Raw genomic sequence first — 25,038 nt, 5'->3', positions numbered from 1 at the left:
GAATCGGAACCTCTTGTACAGGTTCCGATTGCACAGACCATCTCATACCCGGCGCGAATTAATTCCACTTTGAAGGAGGGGCGGATGAGATTCGAACCCGTGATCTTTGTGTCACGCTGGCTTTGATACCATGTTAAAGGACCAACTCAACCAAAAGCTTAAACTGATGGTTGAGGCCCAGGAATATATTTATACTCTATCAACTCTCATATAATTAATTGTTGGTCTTTTATAATCGATCTATTTCAAATCTAAAAGAATCATTACGACTCATTTAATTTGTATATATACTTTGTATATATAAATAGTTATGACTTGTTTGTATGTAGGTATTGCACCCCTAAACTTTCATTGGTTTATTTTGAGATATAATATTACCTATTTACCTATATTATTGATCTCGAAAATTATCAAGAAACTATGGACAACATATACTAACATAGAGAGACACTCTAACCCTTTATGTTGACGTAAGTTGACCACCGACTTTTATTCTTTCAACGACTCGATACCAATGTTGTCCTACTACGAAGAATAAATTATACTTCCAAGTAATTATTAATAATAATAATAATAATAATAATAATAATAATAATAATAATAATAATAATAAAAAAAAAAAAAATAAATAAATAAATAAATAAATAAATAAAATTAAAATCATCAACGTCAATAATAATAATAATGTAGATTTATCACATGGGATGTGCCCTAATTGTAGCTTTGACGTTGGTTCTTGGCAGCTTACAGTTGGAATAATTCTTAAAAGGCCACACTTTCTAGCCTTTTGAACATTAATCTAGTAACTTGAAATTTCTAGATTGTTTCCTTTACTAATTGATGCCATCAAAACCAATTGTGTGATTGTGTCCGTGTGTCTACTTGCATAATTCCTTAAAGTTATCATCAAATCATATTACAAGAGTATATATATTATCTCAAGTCATGTATATAATAGTCATTGGAGATTGGAGTACTTCATAAAAAGAGAAAAAAAAAATACATTTATTACTTAACAAATAGAAAGAAAAAAAGTGAAGTAATTTAAGTTGAATGACACCTCTAAAATTACATATTAAAGTCATACGAATTTGTGTTGTGAAAAATGGCTAGGTTTTGAAGGACCATCATAATATTTGTCAAGAATCCCATTTGTTATTTTAGAGGATGGGAGAGAATCCCTTGACTTCTTACCTCCTCCCTATACTACTTTCAAAAACCAAAAAAAAAAAAAAAAAAAAAAAAAAAAAAAAAAAAAAAAAAACATTTTAGGGTTAGATCACCAAATGCCAGTGAGAACTTTAATAATTCATCAAATGCCACCGAGTTTAAATTAAATTTACCGAGTGCCATTAATGACCAACGAACATTAACTCCGCTAGTCATTAAGGCTTAATCATGACATATGTCATGATATATATTGTTGTATATTTGGAGTATCAACCCGAAATACACAAGGGATAAACCAAGGATAAGTAAGACTAAAACCAAAAAGGCTTCTTAGATACAGACACACCACTAAGAAACGAGTTTGGGTTCCTAAGATCACAAGCCAACTAGTAGTCTAAGCTAGTTAACTAAGCAAAGGAAACGAAATTCCAAATCCAAGAATTTCAAGTTTGTTTCTAATCCAAGAAACGAGTGTAAAAACACAATTTTTTGTTCAAAATATTCTCTATATTTTTCATTCACATTTGCTTGTTATTTATAGTAAACAAGCATCATAAGTACAAGCTAACTTAAGTGACTTTTTAGCTCACTTGTTACATGCTTAAACTAAGCATCAAAATCTGATTTTTAATGTCTAGATACATCAATTAAAGAAGCTAAACTTAACTAGGTACATAAGCTTAGAAAGTGGCGGTTTGTAACCTCCAAAAGATGCTCCAAAAATCAGAAAATAAGAGAGCTTAACTCCCCCTTAATGCACGTCCAACAAAGCAGCAAATGAAGGCTTAAACTCCCCTTGATTTACGCCCAACAAAGCAGCAAGTGAAGGCTTTAAACTCCCCTTGATTTACGCCCAACAAAGCAGCAAATTAGAAGCAAAACAGCCCCATAATTCACGCCTAATTCAAACAGCAAAAGAAGAGTAATTTCCCCTTGATTCTAGCCTTGAAAGTAGCTTGAATGTATGTGGACTAAAGTGTATTTGGACGCCCTTTAGTTGCTCCAAAAGCTGACCGAATTGAACAGCCAAATGAAGGCCGAAATTAAGGCTTAAGATGCTCCAAGTTTGACTGAAATTAACGGCCACTTAAAGGCTGAAATTAAGGCTTGTAATGGCTTGTAATTCCTCTTTGAAAACTGATTGTAACTCCCATTTTGAAGCCTTGAGATTCCTCCAAAAGAATTTCGGATTCTATGTTGTTTTCCAAGCTTAAATGGCTGTCTTCTTTTGTGTATCTTGTACTTGTACTTTATGTGAATGTAACAATATTTTTCGAACTAAAATTAGCTAAAAAGAAGTAAGAAAAATATAACTAATTTGCAAACTTAAAAGAACTAAAGTTTACAATTTATTCAAAGCATAAAAAGAACTAGAATGAACTAGTTAATAAGAACAACAAGAAACTCAAAGGATTGAATATCTTGTTGCACATAGATAGAACGCATAGCATCAATGCATGATGCTACATCTTGGACCAAAGAAACGTCCATAACCAAGTTGTTAGGCTTGGCTACAACATTCCCCCCTTCTTGAAAAGAGTTTGCCCTCAAACTCGGCAATTCTTCAAGCTCATCATAGTAAAGTGATAAATCAGCCACATTAAAGATGCTAGAAACACCATACTCTCCGTGCAATGCAACTTTGTAAGCATTATCAACCAATATTGGAATAGGAAACCGATACTTGATATGCTTTGGGGGTAATCCATGAAGGACATCGTTGGGGAAAACATGAGCATAGGTTTTGAGAAGAGAGGCAAGGAGTGGGTGATTTTTTTCTGAGAGGCAAAGAGTGGTGAGGGAAGTGGGAAGCGTGGATGTGGAGTGATCATTTTTGGGGATTAAAGAGGTAAGGACAATTTTCTTTCCATCCTTAGAAAAGGAGTAGGTGTTTTTGTAACCATCATGCATCACACGTCTATCAAATAACCAAGGCCTACCAAGTAAAACATGACATGCATCCATAGGTACAACATCACACCATAATTCTTCCTCATAAGTTTTACCAATGCTAAATGATAACAAGACTTGTTGTGTGACATAAATCCCTTTACTATGACTTAACCATTGAATTTTATATGGTGTAGGATGAGGGATAGTTTTCATTTTCAACTTGTCTATCATAACTTGCGAAGCTACATTGGTACAACTACCTCCATCAATAATCAAAGTGCATACCTTTCCTCCAATGGTGCAACGAGTGCGAAAGATTGCCTCACGTTGCAAGCTCCCTTCTTGGTCCAACATATTGCTTAGTGTACGTCGAACCACCAAACATTCTCCTTCATCCGGACCTAGGCACGCATACTCATCATTCTCTTCAAGATTGCTGTCCTCTTCAACCTCTAATTCGTTCTCCTCTTCATACTCTACCAAAGTAACAATTTTTTTATTTGGACAATCACTAGCCATATGTCCAAGGCCTTGACACCTAAAGCATCTTCTTGGGCCTGGTTTTGGATTGGAGTTTTGGGTGGTTTGAGAGGGTGGTTTAGAAGTAGGTTGGGTGGTTGCGGATTTGAAAGGTTGGAAATTTGTTTGCCTTTTTTGGGGAGATGAGGATTGAGAAGCAAAACGTGAAGAATCACTTTTGCCTCTTGCCTTTTGTTGTTGCTCAATCTTATGTGCTAAGATAATGAGCTCTTCAAGGGTGGTGTAAGGGTGTAGCTCGGCCACATTGGCTATTTTTGGGTCAAGTCCTCCCAAAAAACGCACCAATGTTTGAGGTTCATCTTCCTCTACTCCACATTTCATGACAAATCCTTCAAATTCCCTAGCATATTCTTCTACCGATTTTGTACCTTGCTTGAGGTTATGGAATTTTGAAAAGTTTTCTTGCACATAGTATGTGGGAAGAAACTTTTGCTTCAACAATTTCTTCATCTTAACCCATGATCTCACTTTTTCTTTGTCTTGCCTTTCCCTCTTGGCGCACACACTAGCCCACCAAGTTGAGGCATATTTTCGTAGCTTCAAGGCCACAATTTTCACCTTTTTCTCCTCTGGTGTTTGCTTATAGTCAAACACTCTCTCCACCGTTCTCAACCATTCTACAAACTCATCAGCATCGAGTTTGCCATCATATTCAGGAATGTCTGCTTTTATGTCATTGTTAGAACGTGACCTTTCTCTTTCACTAAAAGGTCTCTCATTGTTATTGAAAGTAGACTCACTCATGTCATCTTCACTATGGGTGGGTGAACCTTCTCTATTATGGCGCAACTTAATAGTAAGATCTTTCAATTGATCTTGCATATACTTCATTCGTTGCTCCATATCTTCTTTCTCTTGCTCAACCTTATTGACATATTCTTGCCAATTAGGTGGTGGAACGTTTGTCATGGTTGTGTTTGGGTTTGTGTTTGGGGTAGGTGTTTGGGATATGTGTTTTGGGACGAGTATTTTTTTTTTTTTTTTTGCTAGTCCCCCTCCTTCTAGCGCCAAATGTTGTATATTTGGAGTATCAACCCGAAATACACAAGGGATAAACCAAGGATAAGTAAGACTAAAACCAAAAAGGCTTCTTAGATACAGACACACCACTAAGAAACGAGTTTGGGTTCCTAAGATCACAAGCCAACTAGTAGTCTAAGCTAGTTAACTAAGCAAAGGAAACGAAATTCCAAATCCAAGAATTTCAAGTTTGTTTCTAATCCAAGAAACGAGTGTAAAAACACAATTTTTTGTTCAAAATATTCTCTATATTTTTCATTCACATTTGCTTGTTATTTATAGTAAACAAGCATCATAAGTACAAGCTAACTTAAGTGACTTTTTAGCTCACTTGTTACATGCTTAAACTAAGCATCAAAATCTGATTTTTAATGTCTAGATACATCAATTAAAGAAGCTAAACTTAACTAGGTACATAAGCTTAGAAAGTGGCGGTTTGTAACCTCCAAAAGATGCTCCAAAAATCAGAAAATAAGAGAGCTTAACTCCCCCTTAATGCACGTCCAACAAAGCAGCAAATGAAGGCTTAAACTCCCCTTGATTTACGCCCAACAAAGCAGCAAGTGAAGGCTTTAAACTCCCCTTGATTTACGCCCAACAAAGCAGCAAATTAGAAGCAAAACAGCCCCATAATTCACGCCTAATTCAAACAGCAAAAGAAGAGTAATTTCCCCTTGATTCTAGCCTTGAAAGTAGCTTGAATGTATGTGGACTAAAGTGTATTTGGACGCCCTTTAGTTGCTCCAAAAGCTGACCGAATTGAACAGCCAAATGAAGGCCGAAATTAAGGCTTAAGATGCTCCAAGTTTGACTGAAATTAACGGCCACTTAAAGGCTGAAATTAAGGCTTGTAATGGCTTGTAATTCCTCTTTGAAAACTGATTGTAACTCCCATTTTGAAGCCTTGAGATTCCTCCAAAAGAATTTCGGATTCTATGTTGTTTTCCAAGCTTAAATGGCTGTCTTCTTTTGTGTATCTTGTACTTGTACTTTATGTGAATGTAACAATATTTTTCGAACTAAAATTAGCTAAAAAGAAGTAAGAAAAATATAACTAATTTGCAAACTTAAAAGAACTAAAGTTTACAATTTATTCAAAGCATAAAAAGAACTAGAATGAACTAGTTAATAAGAACAACAAGAAACTCAAAGGATTGAATATCTTGTTGCACATAGATAGAACGCATAGCATCAATGCATGATGCTACATCTTGGACCAAAGAAACGTCCATAACCAAGTTGTTAGGCTTGGCTACAACATATATGATTGGTATAATTAAAAAATCTAACAAAAAGAAAAAAAGAAATTTTTTTAAAAAAAATTCTAAACCCTAACCCAGCCCCACCACCACCACTGCCGCTATCGGCAGCCCAACCCAGCCGTCGGTACTCCCGGCCTCACCTCCACCGTCGAAACCAGCCTAACCACCCCCTTAAATCCTATATCCTCCACCCTTGAAACGACGAAATCGTCCATAAAAAACGACCATTCTTCCATGGCTGATTTAGGCCGTTTGAGGGTGAAGGGTTTCCATGGTCGGGTTCTATTCTAGGTCTCCATGGTCGGTTTCGGTGGCTACAGTGATGCGTCGAGTTGGTGCGTGAGGTGGTTGTGGGGGCTGGGGTGGGGATTAGGACGGGGGTTGTCAGGCAGGCGGAGTTCTGTGGGTCGTCATCTGGAGTAGGGCAGACGGAGTTATGGGCATTGCGTGAGACGATTGCGGTGGCTAGGGTGGTTTTTCGGGATGAGGAAAGGAAGATTAAGTGGAGTTGGTGGTTTTGGTGGGTCAAGGGGTTCCCGAGCGAGGTAAGGGGGTTTCGGCAGGTTCCGACAGGGGGTTAGGGGGTTCCGGCAGAAGGTTAAGGAGTTCCGACGGTTGGCTTAGGGCCTCGGTTGGCTATGGAAGGTGGTTACGGTGGTGGGGCTGGGTTGGGTTAGGATTTAGAATTTTTTTTATTTATTTTTTAATTAATTTTTATTTTCCTTTTTTTTTAAAAAAAACAAATAGCTGACTGATATGTGTCTACATGTGTCATGATTAAGCCTTAATGACTAACGAATTAACGGCCATTAGTCATTAATGACATTTGGTGAATTTTTTTAAAACTCGGTGCCATTTTAGGAATTTTGAAAACCTTGATGGTATTGGTGAATTATTAAAGTGTTTATTGACCAAAATGGGCCGAACCGGATTAAAATTTCTTTGTTAATAATAACGGGCCAAGTATATAGTCTGCCCCAGTCCCAACATCGTTAGTTTGAACTTCCAACTCCCACACACAGAGCCATATTTATAAAGCGTATCTTTGTATTCGACTGGGGTTCTCAAATTCTCATTGAATCAAATAATTAATTTAGTTAAAGATTAATTAGTCGATGGCCACCACAAAATTGCGGAAACTTGATGCATTGAAGGTTAGTTTTTTTTTTTTTTTTAGTGTTGAAATAGTTTTTGGAGATTTTTATACTGTATTAATTAACTAAAACTCTCGATTGATATACAAACCTGATGTTGATGCGTAATTCAAATTCCCCTGATTCTATGATCTGCTCTTAATTTTGGATGAAATCCTGGGATTTGGATATTTGAAATTAAAAAAAAAAAAAAAAAAAAATTGTGGGTCTTTGTTTTAATTGTTTGATAATGTGAATATTGTTACATTATTTGAATTTTGTAATATTTGGGGAATTTTGTATAAATTTATAGTTGAAACAACATTAATGAGGTGAGTGGGAATTGAATTGAATTATTGTTTGATTAATCAGAGATGTAAAAGAATGGTAGCGGAGGATCGGATTAGTGATATGCCAGATGATATCCTGTGTCATATATTGACACGGTTGACACTCAAGGAAGCAATAGCAACTGGCGTCCTTTCAGAGAGATGGAAAAACTTGTGGGCTTCCTGCCCTAATCTCAACTTTGGATGTTTGAAACTATTAAAAATGGGCGAACGAACGTATGTGCGATGCATTGATAATATTTTACGACAATATAATGCTCAAAATTTGCATAAATTTAGGATTGTACGTCCGTCAGACATTAGTGGGCAATATCTTGATGAATGGATTTCCTTTGCAATTAATCATGGTGTTTGTGAGCTCGACTTAAACTTAAACTTAAACGTATCTTTTTGTCCTGGTTATTCCAATAACTATTATTTTCCTGCTCATTTTTTTGCTTCTCCTAATGTCTTTCAGTCTCTAACAGATCTCTGCCTAAGAACTGTAAACCTCACAGATGATGTTTTTAACTTGATTTTATCTAGCTGTTTTTCTCTTGAAAGATTTCTTTTGGAGTTTAGTTATGGGCTGGTAAATGCAATAAATACAGCTCCTCACCCAAACCTGAAATCACTCGAGTTGTACTGCTGTCATCACCTACAATATCTGCAAGTTTTTGCCCCAAATCTTATATCATTCAAGTATGATGGAAATATAACAACTCTCTCTATTAAGGATGCTAAGCAGCTTGCTTCTCTAAGGCTATCAATTTTTCCAGTCTATAAATCAACTGTGATCTTGCCCAGAGCAAAAAACTTCGTTTTCACTCAGTTCTCTTCTCATTTTGCAAATCTTAAATCTTTGGTTATTTCAGCTCATCTCTTCAAGGTTAGCACTGAACTGAAGGACATTCAGTTAGCATTTTTTTTTTCTGTGTGTGTGTGTGGTTTTGGCCACTTACTGATGTATTGTTATGCTCCTTGTGCAGGACATGAGTGATTTTACGGAACTTTGTGTTTTTAGTAATCTAAAACGACTGGAGGTTGATGTTAAATTTACTTGGGTGACCTACCTGGCCTACAGTGTCGTTGCTTCCATAATCAGGGGAGCCCCTTTATTGGAGCTACTTGAGATAGTCGTAAGTACTTCTGAACTCCCATTTCCTGGCCAACACTTGCATGAGTTCTTAAACATATACGTAGTATTTTTTTAAAAGAAAATAAAAAAGGGAAAGCTATTTGTTTCCTAAAGGCTAGAGCATATGTTACTTGAAAACAGGTATGAATCCATTTGTTTCCTAGAGGGAGTGATAAAAGAGATGGGATAGCTGGTCAAGTGGTCAATATCATTTGTCAAACAATGCACGGAAATACCCAGCTGCTGTTTCATGATGGGTGACTACTAGTTCAGAACTTCAGAAGTGTGTTGTGGCCTGTGGTATGACCCAAGTTTTGCTCTGGGTTTTTAGTGTTTGTAATTTTGTTTATTTATCAAATAGATTATTCCCGAGCTATACTTGGGTTTTGAAATGTACAGTATTTGAATTATAAAAGACTTTAGGAAAATGTAACTTAATGTGCAATTATAATAAGGATTTTGCTGATTTAAAATGTTACCTAAAATGGTATTAATTTGGGAAAACATTACAAAATCACGCGTCAATCGGTGTAATAATATTAATTTTAATTTAATCTTTTAGCTTATCCAACGCCCCCGGGGCGTTCGTTAGCTTTTGTTTATTTTAATATAATTCATATGTTTATATAATGTGTACAAATTAGTTTAACTTTTTATTATTATTATTATTATTATTATTATTATGGAGGAAATGAAACACTTCATTTTCTTACTTGAAGTTGTAAGTTATAGAATGCACAAAGACATAAATAAAAAAAATTAAAGGAGGTGACATGTATCATATGGGAGTACGGTAGGGGCAGAGGGAATTTCCGGTGGAGCGGTGAAATGCGGGGATAATGAGTGACTTGTGATGACGTGTGTCATATGAAAAATTTGTAGTTTGTGTTATTAAATACTAATAATAAAGTATAGATAAGTTGTTCAGATGGCTTTTGGGATTTGGGTTTCGAGGTGGGTGATTGGTGGGTATAAGGATTTGGGGTACAAAGTAGGTGGTCTCAACTGACGTTTATGGAGGGGATGAGAAAGGCGCTGAAAGGGATAGGGTTGGGAAAGAGGTGGTTGGCCACCGATGCTTAGAGAAGGGGAATATGAAAGGGTCGAGGGTAGGGGATCGGAAGTGGTGATGGCGAGGGTCTGAGGGATCATTCAGAGCTTGAAAGGATGAATGCTGAAGAAATGGAAACAAGACCCAAACTTGTAATTCCTGCTGTTCCGGAGAGTAGAGAAATTTTACAAGAAGCCATTACACAAGGTTTTACTATTTTGACATTAGAGTTTTGAAATTCAACTTGTAGGAGAATGATGTGTTTTTGATACTGTTCTGGTTATGACTGTGAAGGCATTATCAACTTAGTTGTTTTTGGGTTAAACACTTGGGGGAAAAGACCACCTTTGGGATTTTCTATAATGCAAGAGGATTTATTGTATCCGGTAATGCCACACTTAACATAAAGCATAGGTCATGCTTTACTTTGAAGCTTTAAATGTTGTTTGTTCAGAGTTATATCTTTTGACTGATTATTTTATACTAATCCTAAGTACAGGCTTTCCTAATTTATGTGCCCGATCATTATCAAAGTGTAAAAATTAAAGGGCTAACAAATCAAAGGTTTGTTATACTAGTATGACTCATCATATTGCTACCCGTGCAGACGCCAAAAATCCAAAATCAGCTTAGACCCTTGCTGTTGATTTCTTGGAATATACAACGTACATAGGATCTGACCGACCAGGGTTGGGAGATATGTCTACAACCTGCAAATAATAGTGTAGAAACATAATTAAAGACAACAAACTTGCAAACTTGTAAAGACAAAAGACAGAAATCAAGAAAATATAGAATTTTCATTCAACAAGTACTTAAAGATGGTTAAAATGCAAGCCTATTTGTCACAATTTGTCAATTCATAATACCTGAAGTTATTACACAACAATACAATGAAATAAAATTTCATTTTTATACATGATATGCATCTTACACAATATAGTGGAATGTTGACAAGTTTATGCAAGGAAAAGTTACAAAACTAGCTTAGTAGCTTAACAACATACTGATTAAACAAGTCTATTACATCTGAATATCAGATGTATGACATGTATCCCTATGGATAAATTTTTTGCTCTCCATAAGCGGCAGAGGTGGGATGCTCTGCTCATGCCTGAAGAAATTCTCAGGGTCATATTTCGTCTTAATCTTCACGAGCCTGTTGAAATTATCCTTATAGTACATGCTACCCCATGCACTTGCCTTTATAAAGTTAGCATTGGCATCTTCATTCATACCCAAGTCAAGATCCTTATAGTTCACATATGCTTCCCTAGGGAGCATTGATACATAAGGTGTCATATAGTTATATAGCTTCCTAATCCATTCCATATGCCTACTTTTACTACTTTCCCCATCTTGCCATGTTACCACATACTGGATCATACATATGGTCCCATTTCTGTGAGGAAACGGGATTTGAGACTCCGGTATCTTACTCATCATCCCACCATAAGGATTCCAGATCATTAGGGAGCCCTCATCTTCCATAAGCTGTTTCCACAAACCTTCAAGTCCACTTGCTGGGATAGGTTCCCTAACAAAGTCCGACTTTGCCTTGAAATAATTAGTGAAAGTTGGCTTACCTTCAAGTAGGATTTCAGGCTTTGTGCCAGAGGGGTAGTTAGCAATATATAGAACTGATTCTATCCAGCTAATTTCAGAGGTATCTTTCTTTTGCAAGCCTAATTCAGGGAAGTCACGTTGCATAACCTTGAGCAGCTGATCAGCTTGTCCAAGATACAAGGCCTGGAACAAACCCATCACAGTTTTGTCACCCTTTGGGGTTTTGGCGTTCTGCATTATGACTCTGATGAAGAGATTTTCATCAATCTTATCAGCAATTTGTTGCCATTTAGATAAGATCTTTGTAAAACCCTGCTCCAAGGTTTTTGCAACAGTGAAAACTGTCACCTTTTCCGGTACTGGGACTAACTGAACCTTCCAAGCTAAGATGATCCCAAAATTCCCACCCCCACCTCCTCTAATGGCCCAAAACAAATCCTCCCCCATGGACTTACGATCGTGAATCTGACCATTGGCATCGACCATCCGAACATCAATGGCATTGTCGGCTCCAAGGCCATACTTTCTCATCATTGGACCATAGGCACCTCCTGTGATGTGGCCTCCCACACCCAAGCTGGAGCATAGCCCAGCAGGAAATCCATGGACCTTGCTCTCCACCGATATCCTGTAGTAGAGCTCACCTATGGTGGCACCAACCTGCACCCATGCACTATTCTCTTCGATCTCAACCGTTACTATTCGAAGTTTGGCCATGTCAAGGATAACAAATGGCTCTTCCATCTCAGATGCATATGAGCCCCCTTCGTAGTCATGGCCCCCACTACGAACTCTTAGCTGAACACCAAGCTTTTTAGCACATATAACAGCAGCTTGGACATGGGATTCATCAGTTGGCATAATAATTAGTTCAGGCTTTTTCACAGAAGGCAGGAGATACCTTAAATTTTGAGCTGTGGATTGGAGGACAATAGAGAATGATGTGTTTGTTGGGCTATAACTTGCTGGGGGAACTGGGGCATTGGATATTCTGTTCTCGTTAAAGCATTCAAGGAAATTCTGTTGGATTGAATCTCCTGAAGCCCATGAGGCATATATTGTCAAAAATAGGAGAACTAACTGAAAATTCAAAGTGCCTGAAGGCATTGTCAACTTAGTTGTTTTTGGGTTAAACACTTGGGGAAAAGGCCACCTTTGGGATTTTCTATAATGCAAGAGGATTTATAGAATCTGGTAATGCCACACTTGACATAAAGCTTAGGTCATGCTTTTCTTTGAAGCTTTGAATGCTGTTTGTTCAGAGGTATATCTTTTGACTGATTATTTTATACTAATCCTAATTACTGGCTTTCCTTATTTATATGTGCCCCCTCTAAACTAGTTGCTCACCACAATATATCGGAGACTTTGGTTCAATTAACTGTAAAGTTGGATATTTCTGCAGAATCTGGATTAAGTGCTAACTACTTGAAGAAGAAATTATGAGCAAAGAAAGTTGGCATTATGTCACATCAGCATGATAAAATTAGAATTCTGTTTCTTTAAGGCTGATTAAGCTATAAATATGTACTTTTTCAAGTATAATATAGCTTATAGCTTCAAATTCTGACAAATGTTACTTTGAAGGTAAATATATCTGAAACTTGCACATTCTTGAATGCGACCTAAGCTTGCAGTCCCAGTAAGGTTAGTCCAATTAGAAACTTAACTTCTCACTTTCAGCCTTTCAGGCATTCTATGAAGCCACAAAATATACATACATGTATGTATAGATTCTATGTAATGTTCGAGATCTTTATCTTTTAAACCAAGTTAAGCACTATTAAACTATCCCATCATCTTTCCCAAAATAAAAATATTTTAAAACACCTACACACACACACACACACACACACACACACACACACACACACACACACACACACACACACACACACACACACACACACTATCCCATCAAAAATAGCAGAAATTTGGGATAAAGGACCAAACAGTATGTGCATGAAAATTGAAACATACAAGAAATGACACTAGGAAGAGAAAAATATACAGTAAAATCAGAATTTACCTTTGGAGGTTCAAACCCTCCAGCATAATGGAAATACGCTCCAACAATCATAACATGATCAGCATCACTCGTCGATGTCCATATTGAGATTGCTTTTGTCCAAAAGCATCGATTAGAAAAGCTGTGTGTCACACAACTTATGATTACAGACAAGTACACAAAATAAAACTAAGGTGGGGTAGAGAGACAGCAGAAGTAAGATTTGACAGTTCAGATTTGGAAGGGAAATATAAAACTGTGGCAGAGATTTGCATTGCTCATCTTCAACAATAAAAAAAGCCAAAAAAGTCAGAATATATTGTAAATCTTTCATTGGCTCAGATACAAAATATATCTACATAATAATATCATGACAACAGAGAAAAGAGCATCATCCTTTTCTAAAATATCATGACAACAAGAAACAATTTCTTTGGTTGTAAGAAATGCTATAATCTAAATTGAAGAAGATAAAGACTATAGCTATTAAATACGTTTGAAGCTTCTTAAATGAATCTAGTGTTCGATAAGGATGCTGTTAGCAGGTAGTTTCTCATAGCATGCACATAAACAGACAAATTCAACGTCTATAACATGAAAGGGGCATTAACATATCACCTCATTATAGCCAAACCACCAGGCTTAAGAATTCGTTGCATTTCCTTGAATACCTCAAGTGGTTTTGTCAGATAATCTACGCTTACCTGCACATTATTATTAAGAGATAACTTAAGTATAATATACATAGTGTTACGTAAGCCATTAAACTTGCATCTAGTCCACACTTTTTTAAGGATCAAAATAGGCCATTATGTTCAGTAATGATGTTTTAAATATAAGCAAACATATTATCGTCGTTCCTGAAAAGTTCAACTCACTTTCCATATAACGGTTTTACTTTTTACATACGATCTGCTAGTAGGGGTAAGGATTATGAACTTAAAGGAGATGGCTCATGGCATCAAAGTGACAGATGTGCATACCACATTAGTGATAACGTCAAAAGAGTTATCTTCGAACGGAAGCTTTGGATTAACATTCAAGTCTTGCACAATATATTCTGTCAGGACCTGCAAAAAGCAACTTGTTACACTTGCTGGGGATCAAACTAATATTCATCTTGAAGAAAACCAGAGGATCAGAGAAAGCATGATTATCAGAATTTGTCTTAGAGATTTTTCAGTAAATAAATTGAAATTTGATTGAAATAATGATAATTCCTTTCAAAAGCAGAGAATACAAATTCGATTTGTTTCTCTTTGCTTCCCAACCCCTTGTCAATCTAACTTTGTAATTTGCAACAACTTATTGGACCTCGGTATGTAACTCTGTATCATGATTATCAACCTTCGAAGATTGAAAGGCCTTTGTAGGATACAAAGTCAAAATTGGTACTTAGCAGGGGGGGGGGGGGGAGACAATAGAGTTAGAACTAGGATAATAAAAAAGAAAAGACATAACAGGACTAGAGCAAAAAGAGAAGACCTAATATACTTTCAAGTTTCAACATCCTAAAATGCATCCTAACCCGACCTTGTGATATAACTTAATTCAGCAATAACTCCAACTTCATTTTAATCTTAACTTTTTGGAAAAAAAAAAAAAAGAAAAAAAAAAGGAAACAAATTGGCAATTAAGCTTCCCAAAATCCTAACATTGCCTAAGATAAAAGTACAGGGTACCCTTTTATTTTTCTGAAGAATGTTTGATATAAATCATAAGAGAAATACAGTTGCTATACATTAGAAAAGTAGGAAACAGATCTTACTGGATTCCGCTTGAGCTCTTCTTCATTCAAGCCCATTCCCACTATCCTCTCTTGCTTGTACCCTTTTGGAAAATGGCTAACCTAGAGAAAATTGAAATGCATGAAAATACATATATGCTCATTAAACATTTGTTGAGGTAACAAAATGATTTGAATTGGATTACTCACCCAGCTACTACACATATCCAGCATGCTGACCCCTGGAGTATTACTGGGAGGGAAAACCTCTGAGTAATATTTAGTGAGTGCAGCAATAGCATAATCATCGATGTGAGTTACAAAACGTGGTGTATCATAGAACAATGTATCATTTGACCTGCAAAATACATGTACTGTAATCCAATGAGGAAGCAAAATTTGGTAAGAAAAATTACGAGACCATAGGTTCTAGAGGCTCATGAAATACTACACAGCTGGCGCAAAAATCATCAAAGTCACATTTAGGTTTACACACAATCTCAAGCTTGATGCCACTAGTTAATACAGGTTATACAGCAGCAGATTTATACATGGAATTCCAATGCTGGTAGGATTATAGGGTCTAATGGCAAGTGGTGGTTATTCATCGAAAACATGAAACATATGGCCAGACATAACACTATGGAATCATGTATCCTTTACAAATCAGAATATGATAATGTGAGAGATAACATAACAAACACAAGTAATTATATTAATTGCATCAAAACAAATGTGTCTAAATTCTACTCGTGAATGGAAAAAAAAAAAATACAGAGGAAGAAGTCGTATAACGTAATCTAGATTTCTGTTAAAACAAAAGAGCTATAACATTTGTCATGAGTAGAAAAGATGAGTTCAAGAAAGGTTGGTGTTGCTGCAATATCAAATTGCTGCATTAATCACAACACCACATTCAGGTTCATAAGTAGTCAGATAAAACCTCTATCGCTTTCTTATCAATATTTTCAATGATAAAAATAAAACTTAATAACTCCATTGTACATGCAGCATGCTCACTACATTAAAACACCTAGATAACAAGCTCCATCGGTACAACCGTATAAATATATTATGCCAAAACTCACTTCTCCGCATCGAAAATATAAAAGTCATATTTAGATGCAAAAAACTATGTATCAATGTGAATATATCAATTCTGCAGATTATAACACCGTTATTATGTCCATCTATGTGACAAGTTTATAACCTAAGTTACCATGCATCTAGAGTATGAGAAAGTTGCTGGAGATTGCATCAAGTCAATAAAGCACTTATTTCAGGGGTTTAGATATCAACCACACAATGTCCCAAACTCTTAGCGTCAAGTATTTGACATGATATACAGAAGAGACCCAAAAAAAAAAAAAAAGGTCTGACAATTTCTATCATCTTCCATCACCAAAGCTAAGCAGTCGTGGAGATCTAATCACAAACCATTAAATATAACTTTTCTCAAATCACTCTATATAGAACTCCGTCAATGTTAAGGAGTACATAATTACTAGAAGAATTAAATAAAGTAACTAATAAATACGATTATACGAGTACAATTTCAGATAACTACTTGAAGCAGAGAAATTCTGTAAAACCTTACTCATCATAGCGTTGGAACTCTTCCTCCTTAAATGGAAACTGCTCCGGCCATTCAACATTCTTCAAAACCTGCATGATTTAAATAGAACAAATTCAGTAAACCAACAAACAAGAGTTCCTTATAACATGTTTCTGCCCAAAAATTTAATCTGGACATCACCATTATTCATAAGCTTAAATATATAAGGCATTAGGTTCTTCGACATCAAAAACGTTCTAACATAATGTTTATTGATAAAACGACATTGTCTGGAGTAATCATGTTAATTGCCTAATAAGTTGGTAGCATTAACAAATTTCCACAAAGGACCATATATAACAAGGTTTAGAGAGGTTAAGCCAGACTTTTTCTGACTTCTCCCATATCATTTTACAAAGAAGGGATTAGAATTCTGCTAACTCCAATATATGTGATCCAACAATTACAATAACACTACACTATTGCACAATAATGCTAAATAATCATCAACACTATACACGAGTGGATGTCAACTAACTTAATTCGTTAAATTCTTAGAAATGAAATGATTGAAATCGAATCCGGTCTATATCACTAGCTAATTACCCATTCAAGGTCCCTTTACACCATAATCAAAATCAACACAGAACAATAAATAACATTATAAAAAAAAAAAAAAAAAAAAAAAAAAAAAAAAAGCCAAATTATGAATTAGGTCGAATATTAGCATGAATTATCAAAATTAGCATAAACCCATGAACATAAATGACATAAATACTAAAACCCAGAAGCAGAATTACAGAAATTTGTACCTCCTCAACAGCACTCTTCTCCCTAGCAGAAGCCAAGAAAGAATTCCCCTTTTGAAGGCCAAACATGCTCATAAATTGAGACCAAGATGAACAAACAACCCCAAATCCCAGAATTAAGCGACGATTTGTTCTGTTCTTGTTGTTGTTCTTCAAAAGTCCAGCATTCAATTTGGAGGGGAAAATTCTGGAATTGGAGAGAGAAAATGTGGGTACTAAATTAGATACTGATGAAATTGAAGGACCCGCGCAAATTGGTTTTAGACTGTTAGCCATTTAGATGGGATTTGAAGTGAACGTTTGGCTTCTGAAGATTGATTGAATTATCATATTTATGTTTCTGACCTTTTTTAAAAAAATATTTGTTGGTTCATATTTGTGACTTTAAATAGGACACGATTATGATTATGGTTTATGGGTGAGATTTATTACTAGTACATATTTACATGTTGTTGATGTATTTTTTTTTAACTCTCCAAAGTTTAAAGTGATGAGTTACACCCTTGTGCAGTCTTGTGCCCTTGTAGATGGTGCCTACTAGCTAGTGCACTACTCGAGCCAATAGCTCAATGCGACAAACACGAGCAATGAACTACGGTTTGATTGTGGTTCTGCCCAAGTAGGTATGTTGTGGGACAAAACTTAGTTAGGCTACGTTATTGTGGGAGAGGGCGATTGAAGTTAGAAATGATGGAAATATTTATGAAACTTGGAGTTATTTTTTCATTTTCGAGCATCCATCTATAGGTCAAATTGGATGTAATTATTGAACTGGTTGTTGACATCAGATCTTGTATAGGTTAAGGTGTTGTTTGGTTGACAAATAAAAACATGGAAATTTAAAATTCTTAGGAATTGAAATTGTTTGGAGTTGTTTGGTTGACATATTCATGGGAAGTACTCCGTTTTCATTTACTTACAACACCCTTTTTACAACTAACCATAATATAAGAAAATCAAATATAATAACCATAAAGTTTCAAAAACCCGTCCATCCTTGCAATTCTCCTTGCAATTCTACACCATCAAATTTTATTCACATTCATTGTCAAAATAAAATTTAAAATAAGACGTATTTCATTCACTTTTTCAATCATTTTATTTATAAACTCCAATATCTAAATTATTTTTCATTGCAATGAGTACTCTGTATACCGATCATGTGCATAAGCACGGGTCTATTTTACTCTGTAGTATAGTATGAAGTAACTATTAATTAATTGTCGAAAATACACAATGAAAAAATAACTATGTACGAAGTAGTATTTATAATCCATTTTAAGAAAAACAATCACTAACTTCCTCTTTTAGTAATAACAAATAATATCAAACAACATAACCTAGTGATATTAGTTCATTAATCACGTATGTATCAAACTGTAAAATATTTTAGGCTCTCCTTCGGTAATAAGCATAACCGAGAACATACTTAACATAGTCGGTCAAATCAAAATACTCATTTGTTTTCTATAAAATTAAATGTTAGAGTTTCAGACAAGTAATTATCTAAACATGGGTCGTCAAAGAAAATCAAAGATAAAAAAAGTGTTCAAGCAAAGGAAAGATGGGATCTTGAAGAAGGCATTCGAGCTTTCAACCCTATGTGAAGTCGATGTTGGTGTAATTATTTTTGGCCCGGAAGATGCCTCGCCTTTGATTTGGCTTAAGGAACCCGAAGTGTTGCACAACATTGTAACAAGGTACCAAAAGACAAGTAACAAGGAACGTCAAAAAAGGACTACTAATATGTACACGTCGCGTTTTCGTAACATTGGTACTAATGGTAACAATAAAAAAGAAGATAATTTGGTCACGGCTGAAGTTCCTATGTACAATATTGACAATTTCTCGGCAAAAGAATTAATGGGTTTGCATTCTTCAATTGAAGAAAAGATTGAAGCTGTTAATGCTAGAATTAGTATGATGAAAAATAATAACGGTCAAATTTTACCTACTAATTATAGTATGTTTGAAGAGGTGCAATCTTATGGTGAGGGTTTAGGGTTAGACCAAAATATGATGATGATGAATCAATTATTGGTTATGTCTAATTACTCTCAATGTGGGTATCCTGTTAATGATGATCAGCTAAGTATCTTGAAGATCAGAGGCTAAAATTAGAGTTGATGATGATGTACGATGGCGATTATCGCGATGTTGATGTGGGTGATTGCATTGGATTAATGCTTGGAGATGATTCTGATGGAGTAATGTTGAGTGATGATGCAAGTAATTTGGAATGGAGTTTTGAGGATCTTCTTAATCAGATACCAGAACAAGTTCAATATAGTGGTGTTCGCGTTCAAGGTCAAGGTCAAGGTCAAGATCAAGTACCCTTTGATATAGATTTTGATTTTGATTTTGATTTTGATGATATTAATTTTGATTTAATTAATTGCTGATTTATTCTTGAATCGTTAGTTTAAAGGGCTTAATTTCTCGAGTTAGATAATTAGAAGCAGTAGCTATTTGACCCGTATATGTAACTTGGTGGTAATCGGGAGATGATGCGTTTTATTATTAGGTTTGGTATTTAGTGTTGATTAATTTTTGTGGCATCATCCCAATTTTGTAAACGTCATTCTTGTAATGAGTAAGTAGACTTGGAATTGTCTTTGAGGTATTTTCTTTTGTAGTCCCTTGTTAATCAAGAATATGATTCTTAAGTATGTAAGAGAAGATGTTATGAAATTGTTTGTGTTTTATTCTTAAACTTCAAATCTCCAATGGTAGTTTCTCAAAGATGACATCAAAATTACAAAAATTCATTATGTCATTTATTTTGTAATTTTCTTTCCTGCGAATTTTTGTTAAAGTGATTAGGTGTAGGTCGGTGTTGTTGCGCCTCATTTTGCTTGTTGATCAGGCAGAAAAAAAAAAAAAACACACACAAAAAAAAAAAAAAAAAAAAAAAGGTTCAATGTGCATGTGTTCAATCATATTAGATATATTACCATAAATAAGAAACAAATTTTACTACTTGTTGATTAAAATTTTATAGGAAGTAAATAAAATCCAGCTGTGAATTGAGAATGTTTTTCCTTATGTGTAAAGGATGGAATTATAATTTCCTAAAGTTAAATATTGGTTAGATATCTTAAAGATTCTTTTCATATTTAATTTGATATCTAAAGATTTTTTTTCTTATTTGCTGTTACGTATAAGATATGAAAGGTTTATATATAATTTGTTGCAATGATTATACAATTGTGTTTTTTTTTTTTTTTTGTTTTTTTGGGTGTGTGTCCCGTTTACATGAAATGATAAGTAAAATCTTAATGAAGAGACTTATAGAAGTGGCTTTGTCAAATTATCATACGAAGTAATTTTTATTTATTTGCTTAGGGTCTAAGGGTTTGTTCTCTTATGTTGAAATTCAATTCAGTTCAGTTCAGTTCAGCTCTTAATTTCCTTCTCTAATAAAATATTTATTTTAGTTCAGTTCAGTTCAGCTTAGTTCAGTTCAGTTGAGTTAAGTTCAGTCAATAAGAACAGACCTTAAGTACTTTATTAACGTAGAATGCCTTAAAACCAACTCTGTAAGTCCATAGTAGAGTAGAAAACTAAAGTCAATAAGTCAATGCCTCAGTTTCAGCAAATATGGAGAATGCTTTACAATATTTCTAATTTTCTATGCATATGTCATTGCCCAAATAATCAAGCCCAAAACATTAAATAATACACTTCTTAGTACACTCCTAGGTTAGCTATGTCACTGTTAACTGTAAGGTGTTTCAATTATTAGATATAATAATTTTCTATACGATTTTGTTCACACAATTTATGTAATATTTTGTAGTTTGCTTTAACAATAGATTATAGTTTGAGACGAAATTAATGATTATATTGATTAAACTTTATAATTTTCATTCTTAGAAATTGAATTTAGTCAACTTTATAATAGGAAAAATTGTCAAAAACAACTTTTTTTAAGTGATCACTTTATAAAAAAACAGCCTTATAAATTTTTTTTGTTACTTCAGATTTGATTACAAAATTTATTTGTCAAAGACAACCTCCTACTTTCCAGCGTTGACCTTCTAATTTCCGGCATTGACTTTAGTGTACTTGTCATGTGCCCCTCCCCCCCCCCCCCTTTTTTTTTCCTTCTTGTTGTGATCCTTACTCTCTAAATGCACCTATTTCCCCTCCAAAATCCTACTTTAAATGTCCTGTTCTCTCATTTCCTCAATTTCATCCTTTGTCTTCAACAAAATGTCCAGGATTAATAAAATTATAAAACTAATTGTTTCTACAATTTAAAGTCTTCAACTACGTAATTCCTCAATTTTGAAGACGAACGCTAGTTTTTGTCTCCAATTTGAGGGAATTAAAGAACAAAGATTTTATGTGAGTGATTTGGAGGGAAGAGGAATACATTTAGGAAAATAAGAAGTCACACACACTGTGGTCAATGCCGAAAATTAAAGGGTCAGCGCCGAAAAGTAAATTTAGGTTGTCTTTGAAAAAAAAATTGTAATTAGGTATATAGTAACAAAATGTAAATTAAAAAAAAAATTATAAGGTTATTTCTAATAAAGTGATTGCTTTAAAATGTTGTTTTTAACAATTTTTTCTTTATAATATTGGATCAAGCTAAAACCAACGGAGAAAATGTTCGTTTTTGACTTTAAATCAAGCTAAATCCACTTTAGCATCTTATTATATGTCGAAGAAAACCACTTCTTTTTTGTTAGCAGTGTTTAGTACTCTCTCCTAGATGCCAATTATGAATTACTCCGTATAAGGATTTCATTTTTCTTTTTCTTTTTTTTTATTAGGAAAATACGGAGTAATCAATATGTAAGTGGCCATTTTGCTACCAGTGCTTTATTTATTTATATTCATTTTCATTTTTTTTTTTTACAAAAGGGAAAGGAATAAAGCTTTTTTAAAAAATCTTTTTGACTAAAAGTTTCCACCAATAGATATGCCAAATGCTAAAGCTGTGGTTGTCAATTTTTATTTGCCACTAATATCCGTGTTTCATGAATCAAGTATCAACATCTCTTAAAAGAATGAGTTCCTCTTTTTGCCTTTTTTTTTTTATTTTTTATTTTTTATTTTTTTAACCTCAATCTTATCTATTGTATACTTAGTTTTCACTTGACTAGACAAGTTGTTTAAATTAGATAAACTTTAAGGGAAATGACTAAGATTAGATATGGAGGAACAAGTGAGGGATTGAGCTTGGATGATCTAGTGAATTTTTCACATACTACTTGTAAATTGATGCAATAGTTAATGTCATACTATCTTTTAATATCAATGTCACTTTAAAAATAACACTAACCTAATCCAAAATACTAATGTAATCTAACATGTATTTCACAAACATTTAAAAAAATCGGGTGTACAAATTTCAATTTTTCATAAATTTACTTGCATCATCTGTAATTAGTAAATTCTCAATAACCTCCTTTAGCAATTTATACATCAATTGTAATTAGTAGTAAATTCTCAATAACCTCTTGAGCAGTTGGACTACCTACTACATTTACCATCATTCTACAAAACCTCAAAATAAATCAGTCTAAATTATATTTGCTCGGATTTTGGACTATTATACTCTTTGGACTATTCAAGTGATGTAAACAGCCCAACTACCAAGCCCAAGAAATAGATCATTCCAGAAACAGCCAAATAGTACCGCGTTTCACAGATATTATATTTTATTCAACTTAAATAATACGTGTCGAATCATAAGACAGTCACGTGACCCACCCATAAAAATCCTCATCCAAATTTCCTACACCACACCCCCTCTGCTACTCTTTCATTACTTGTCATATTTTCCGTACTTTCTCTCTCCTCCCATTTTTTGTCTTCTTCCTCCATTTCCAACCGTTAGATCCTCTTTCACTCCCATCTCACACTTGATTTTTTTTTATGCCACCATTTTTCTTATTTTTGCATTTTCATTAAGGATTTGATCAATGGATCACATTTTAAAACCCAATAATAGACGAGATTTGATCACAACTCGAACACGAATACGAATAAAATAGACGAGAATTGATCAAAAGTTATTAATGGGTAAGAAATAATGATATGAAAAACAAGTGAAAGTAGAGAAATGGAGATTAAACTAGATAATTTTCATTATTAACCCAAATGCCCTAAGAAGAGAAACATGATCATCATCAAACAACACCATAACACAAACGAAAAACACAGAATAAAAAAAAACTGAATAAAAATCACAATATCTCTCTCCTCTTCTCTCAAACTTCCCTTCTCCTAAAACCCTAAAAAAAACAACCATATTATTTCGATAGATAGACGAAGATCAGATCTAACATCTAAGATCAGACCAAACGATAGTTGAAGATGAAGATGATGATGATACGATCAAATCTCCTCAAAGTTGACCACAATCAGCAATAACAACAGGCTTAGCACACTTTCCACTTCCAGATCCAACCTTCTCGATGGTTCTAACGACATCCATACCTTCAATGACCTTACCGAACACACAGTGCTTGCCATCGAGCCACTCGGTCTTCTCAGTGCAGATGAAGAACTGTGACCCGTTGGTGTTGGGACCAGCGTTAGCCATGGAAAGGATTCCGGGACCAGTGTGCTTCAACTTGAAGTTTTCATCGGCGAATTTCTCACCGTAGATTGACTCACCTCCGGTGCCATTTCCGGCGGTGAAATCACCACCTTGACACATGAATTTTGGGATCACACGGTGGAATCCGGAGCCCTTGTAGTGGAGTGGCTTGCCTTTACGGCCAACGCCCTTCTCGCCGGTGCAAAGAGCACGGAAATTCTCGGCGGTTCGGGGAACGACGTCGGCGAAAAGCTCCATCACGATTCTTCCGACAGGTTCACCGCCGACTGTCATGTCGAAGAAGACCTTTGGGTTCGACATTTTCTAGGGTTTTGAGAAATCGATTAATTTGGGGTTTTGATGATTTTTTTGATTGACTTAGGGTTTGTTGTGATGGAAGATGGTGGGGTGGAGGGGAGAGAAGGGGTTTATATAGAGGGGTTTTAGCAGGGCAAGTTAGGGATTTTGATCGTGGGTTGATCTAAGCCGTTGAAAATGGACACGTGGTTGGAATTGTGGAGCGTTGATTAACTAGAGTTAAGTTAGAATGAACCAGGGTTAGGATAAATTGAAGGATATCCGGTAAACAGTGCTTTAGTGGAAGGGGGGTATGTGTGAGTCCTGTGAGATCCGGTTATCCGCTTCTATTTCTGGTTTTACTTATTTTCATTTTCATTTTCATTTTCAATTTTATTTTTATTTTTAGATTTATAAATGGACTATTAATGCTGTAACGGATACATTTCCCAGTCTTCTCATTTCTCAAACCCAAAATATTTTAATTTTAAATTTTTTATTCAAAATAATGAGAAAAAATAAATTTGATTATTATTTTTTTTTTGGGGGAAGAAAGGCCATTGTTATACATTGTACGTAGGGGTGAAAGTAATTCGGATTGGATCGGATTGGAAAAATTAAAAATATGGATTACGGATTGGATTCGGTTTAGGGTTTAAAAAAACCGAAAACCGAATTTCGACCCAATACTTTAAGCCTATTTTCTTTTTCAAACTATCCAACCACTTTGCCCTTTTATATACAAACTTTAAAAAAGAACCTAATTATCAAGTCTCCTTTCTCAATATCTTACTCTCTCACAAAGAATGTAGTTAACAAGAAATGATTATAGGAATTTTCAGGGTGAAGTTCGAGTTTCGGATTTGAATGTTGCAAAAGAAGGAAACAAATTTCGGTTTGGATTGGATTCTAATTTGAAAAACCGAATTAATTCGGTTTGGATTGGATTGGATTGAATCTTAATTCGATTTGGATTCGGATTAAG

General features: G+C 34.9%; 3 protein-coding genes and 1 pseudogene across 3 annotated transcripts; 1 reads left to right on the top strand and 3 right to left on the bottom strand.

The window, feature by feature from the left end:
• Nucleotides 1-6,278: 6,278 nt before the first annotated feature.
• On the top strand, nt 6,279-8,951 carry LOC145560394 (F-box/LRR-repeat protein 25-like). The gene is made up of 4 exons (XM_081621645.1): nt 6,279-7,039; nt 7,391-8,236; nt 8,337-8,486; nt 8,627-8,951. Exons 1-4 carry the CDS (start codon nt 7,001-7,003, stop codon nt 8,630-8,632), a joined length of 1,041 nt encoding a protein of 346 aa, XP_081477771.1. The 5' UTR covers nt 6,279-7,000; the 3' UTR covers nt 8,633-8,951.
• A 983-nt stretch (nt 8,952-9,934) lies between these two features.
• LOC145559060 (uncharacterized) lies at nt 9,935-17,572 on the bottom strand. The gene is made up of 8 exons (XM_081620463.1): nt 17,204-17,572; nt 16,434-16,501; nt 15,047-15,194; nt 14,879-14,959; nt 14,094-14,180; nt 13,729-13,814; nt 13,132-13,252; nt 9,935-10,246 (listed from the first exon to the last, which is right to left on the bottom strand). The coding sequence occupies exons 1-8, from the start codon at nt 17,474-17,476 to the stop codon at nt 10,166-10,168; spliced, it is 945 nt and encodes a 314-aa protein (XP_081476589.1). The 5' UTR covers nt 17,477-17,572; the 3' UTR covers nt 9,935-10,165.
• LOC145559059 (monolignol oxidoreductase AtBBE-like 15 pseudogene) lies at nt 10,314-13,097 on the bottom strand (annotated as a pseudogene).
• Nucleotides 17,573-23,277: 5,705 nt separating the features above from the next.
• LOC145559058 (peptidyl-prolyl cis-trans isomerase 2) lies at nt 23,278-24,176 on the bottom strand. Its single transcript, XM_081620462.1, has one exon. It carries the CDS (start codon nt 24,075-24,077, stop codon nt 23,562-23,564), a length of 516 nt encoding a protein of 171 aa, XP_081476588.1. The 5' UTR covers nt 24,078-24,176; the 3' UTR covers nt 23,278-23,561.
• Nucleotides 24,177-25,038: the final 862 nt, after the last annotated feature.

This window comes from Chenopodium album, chromosome 9 (assembly GCF_948465745.1).
Source record: "Chenopodium album chromosome 9, dcCheAlbu1.1, whole genome shotgun sequence".
Lineage (NCBI taxonomy): Eukaryota > Viridiplantae > Streptophyta > Magnoliopsida > Caryophyllales > Amaranthaceae > Chenopodium > Chenopodium album.
Note: the sequence above shows the minus strand (reverse complement) of the source record. Positions and strands in the feature narration are given on the sequence as shown.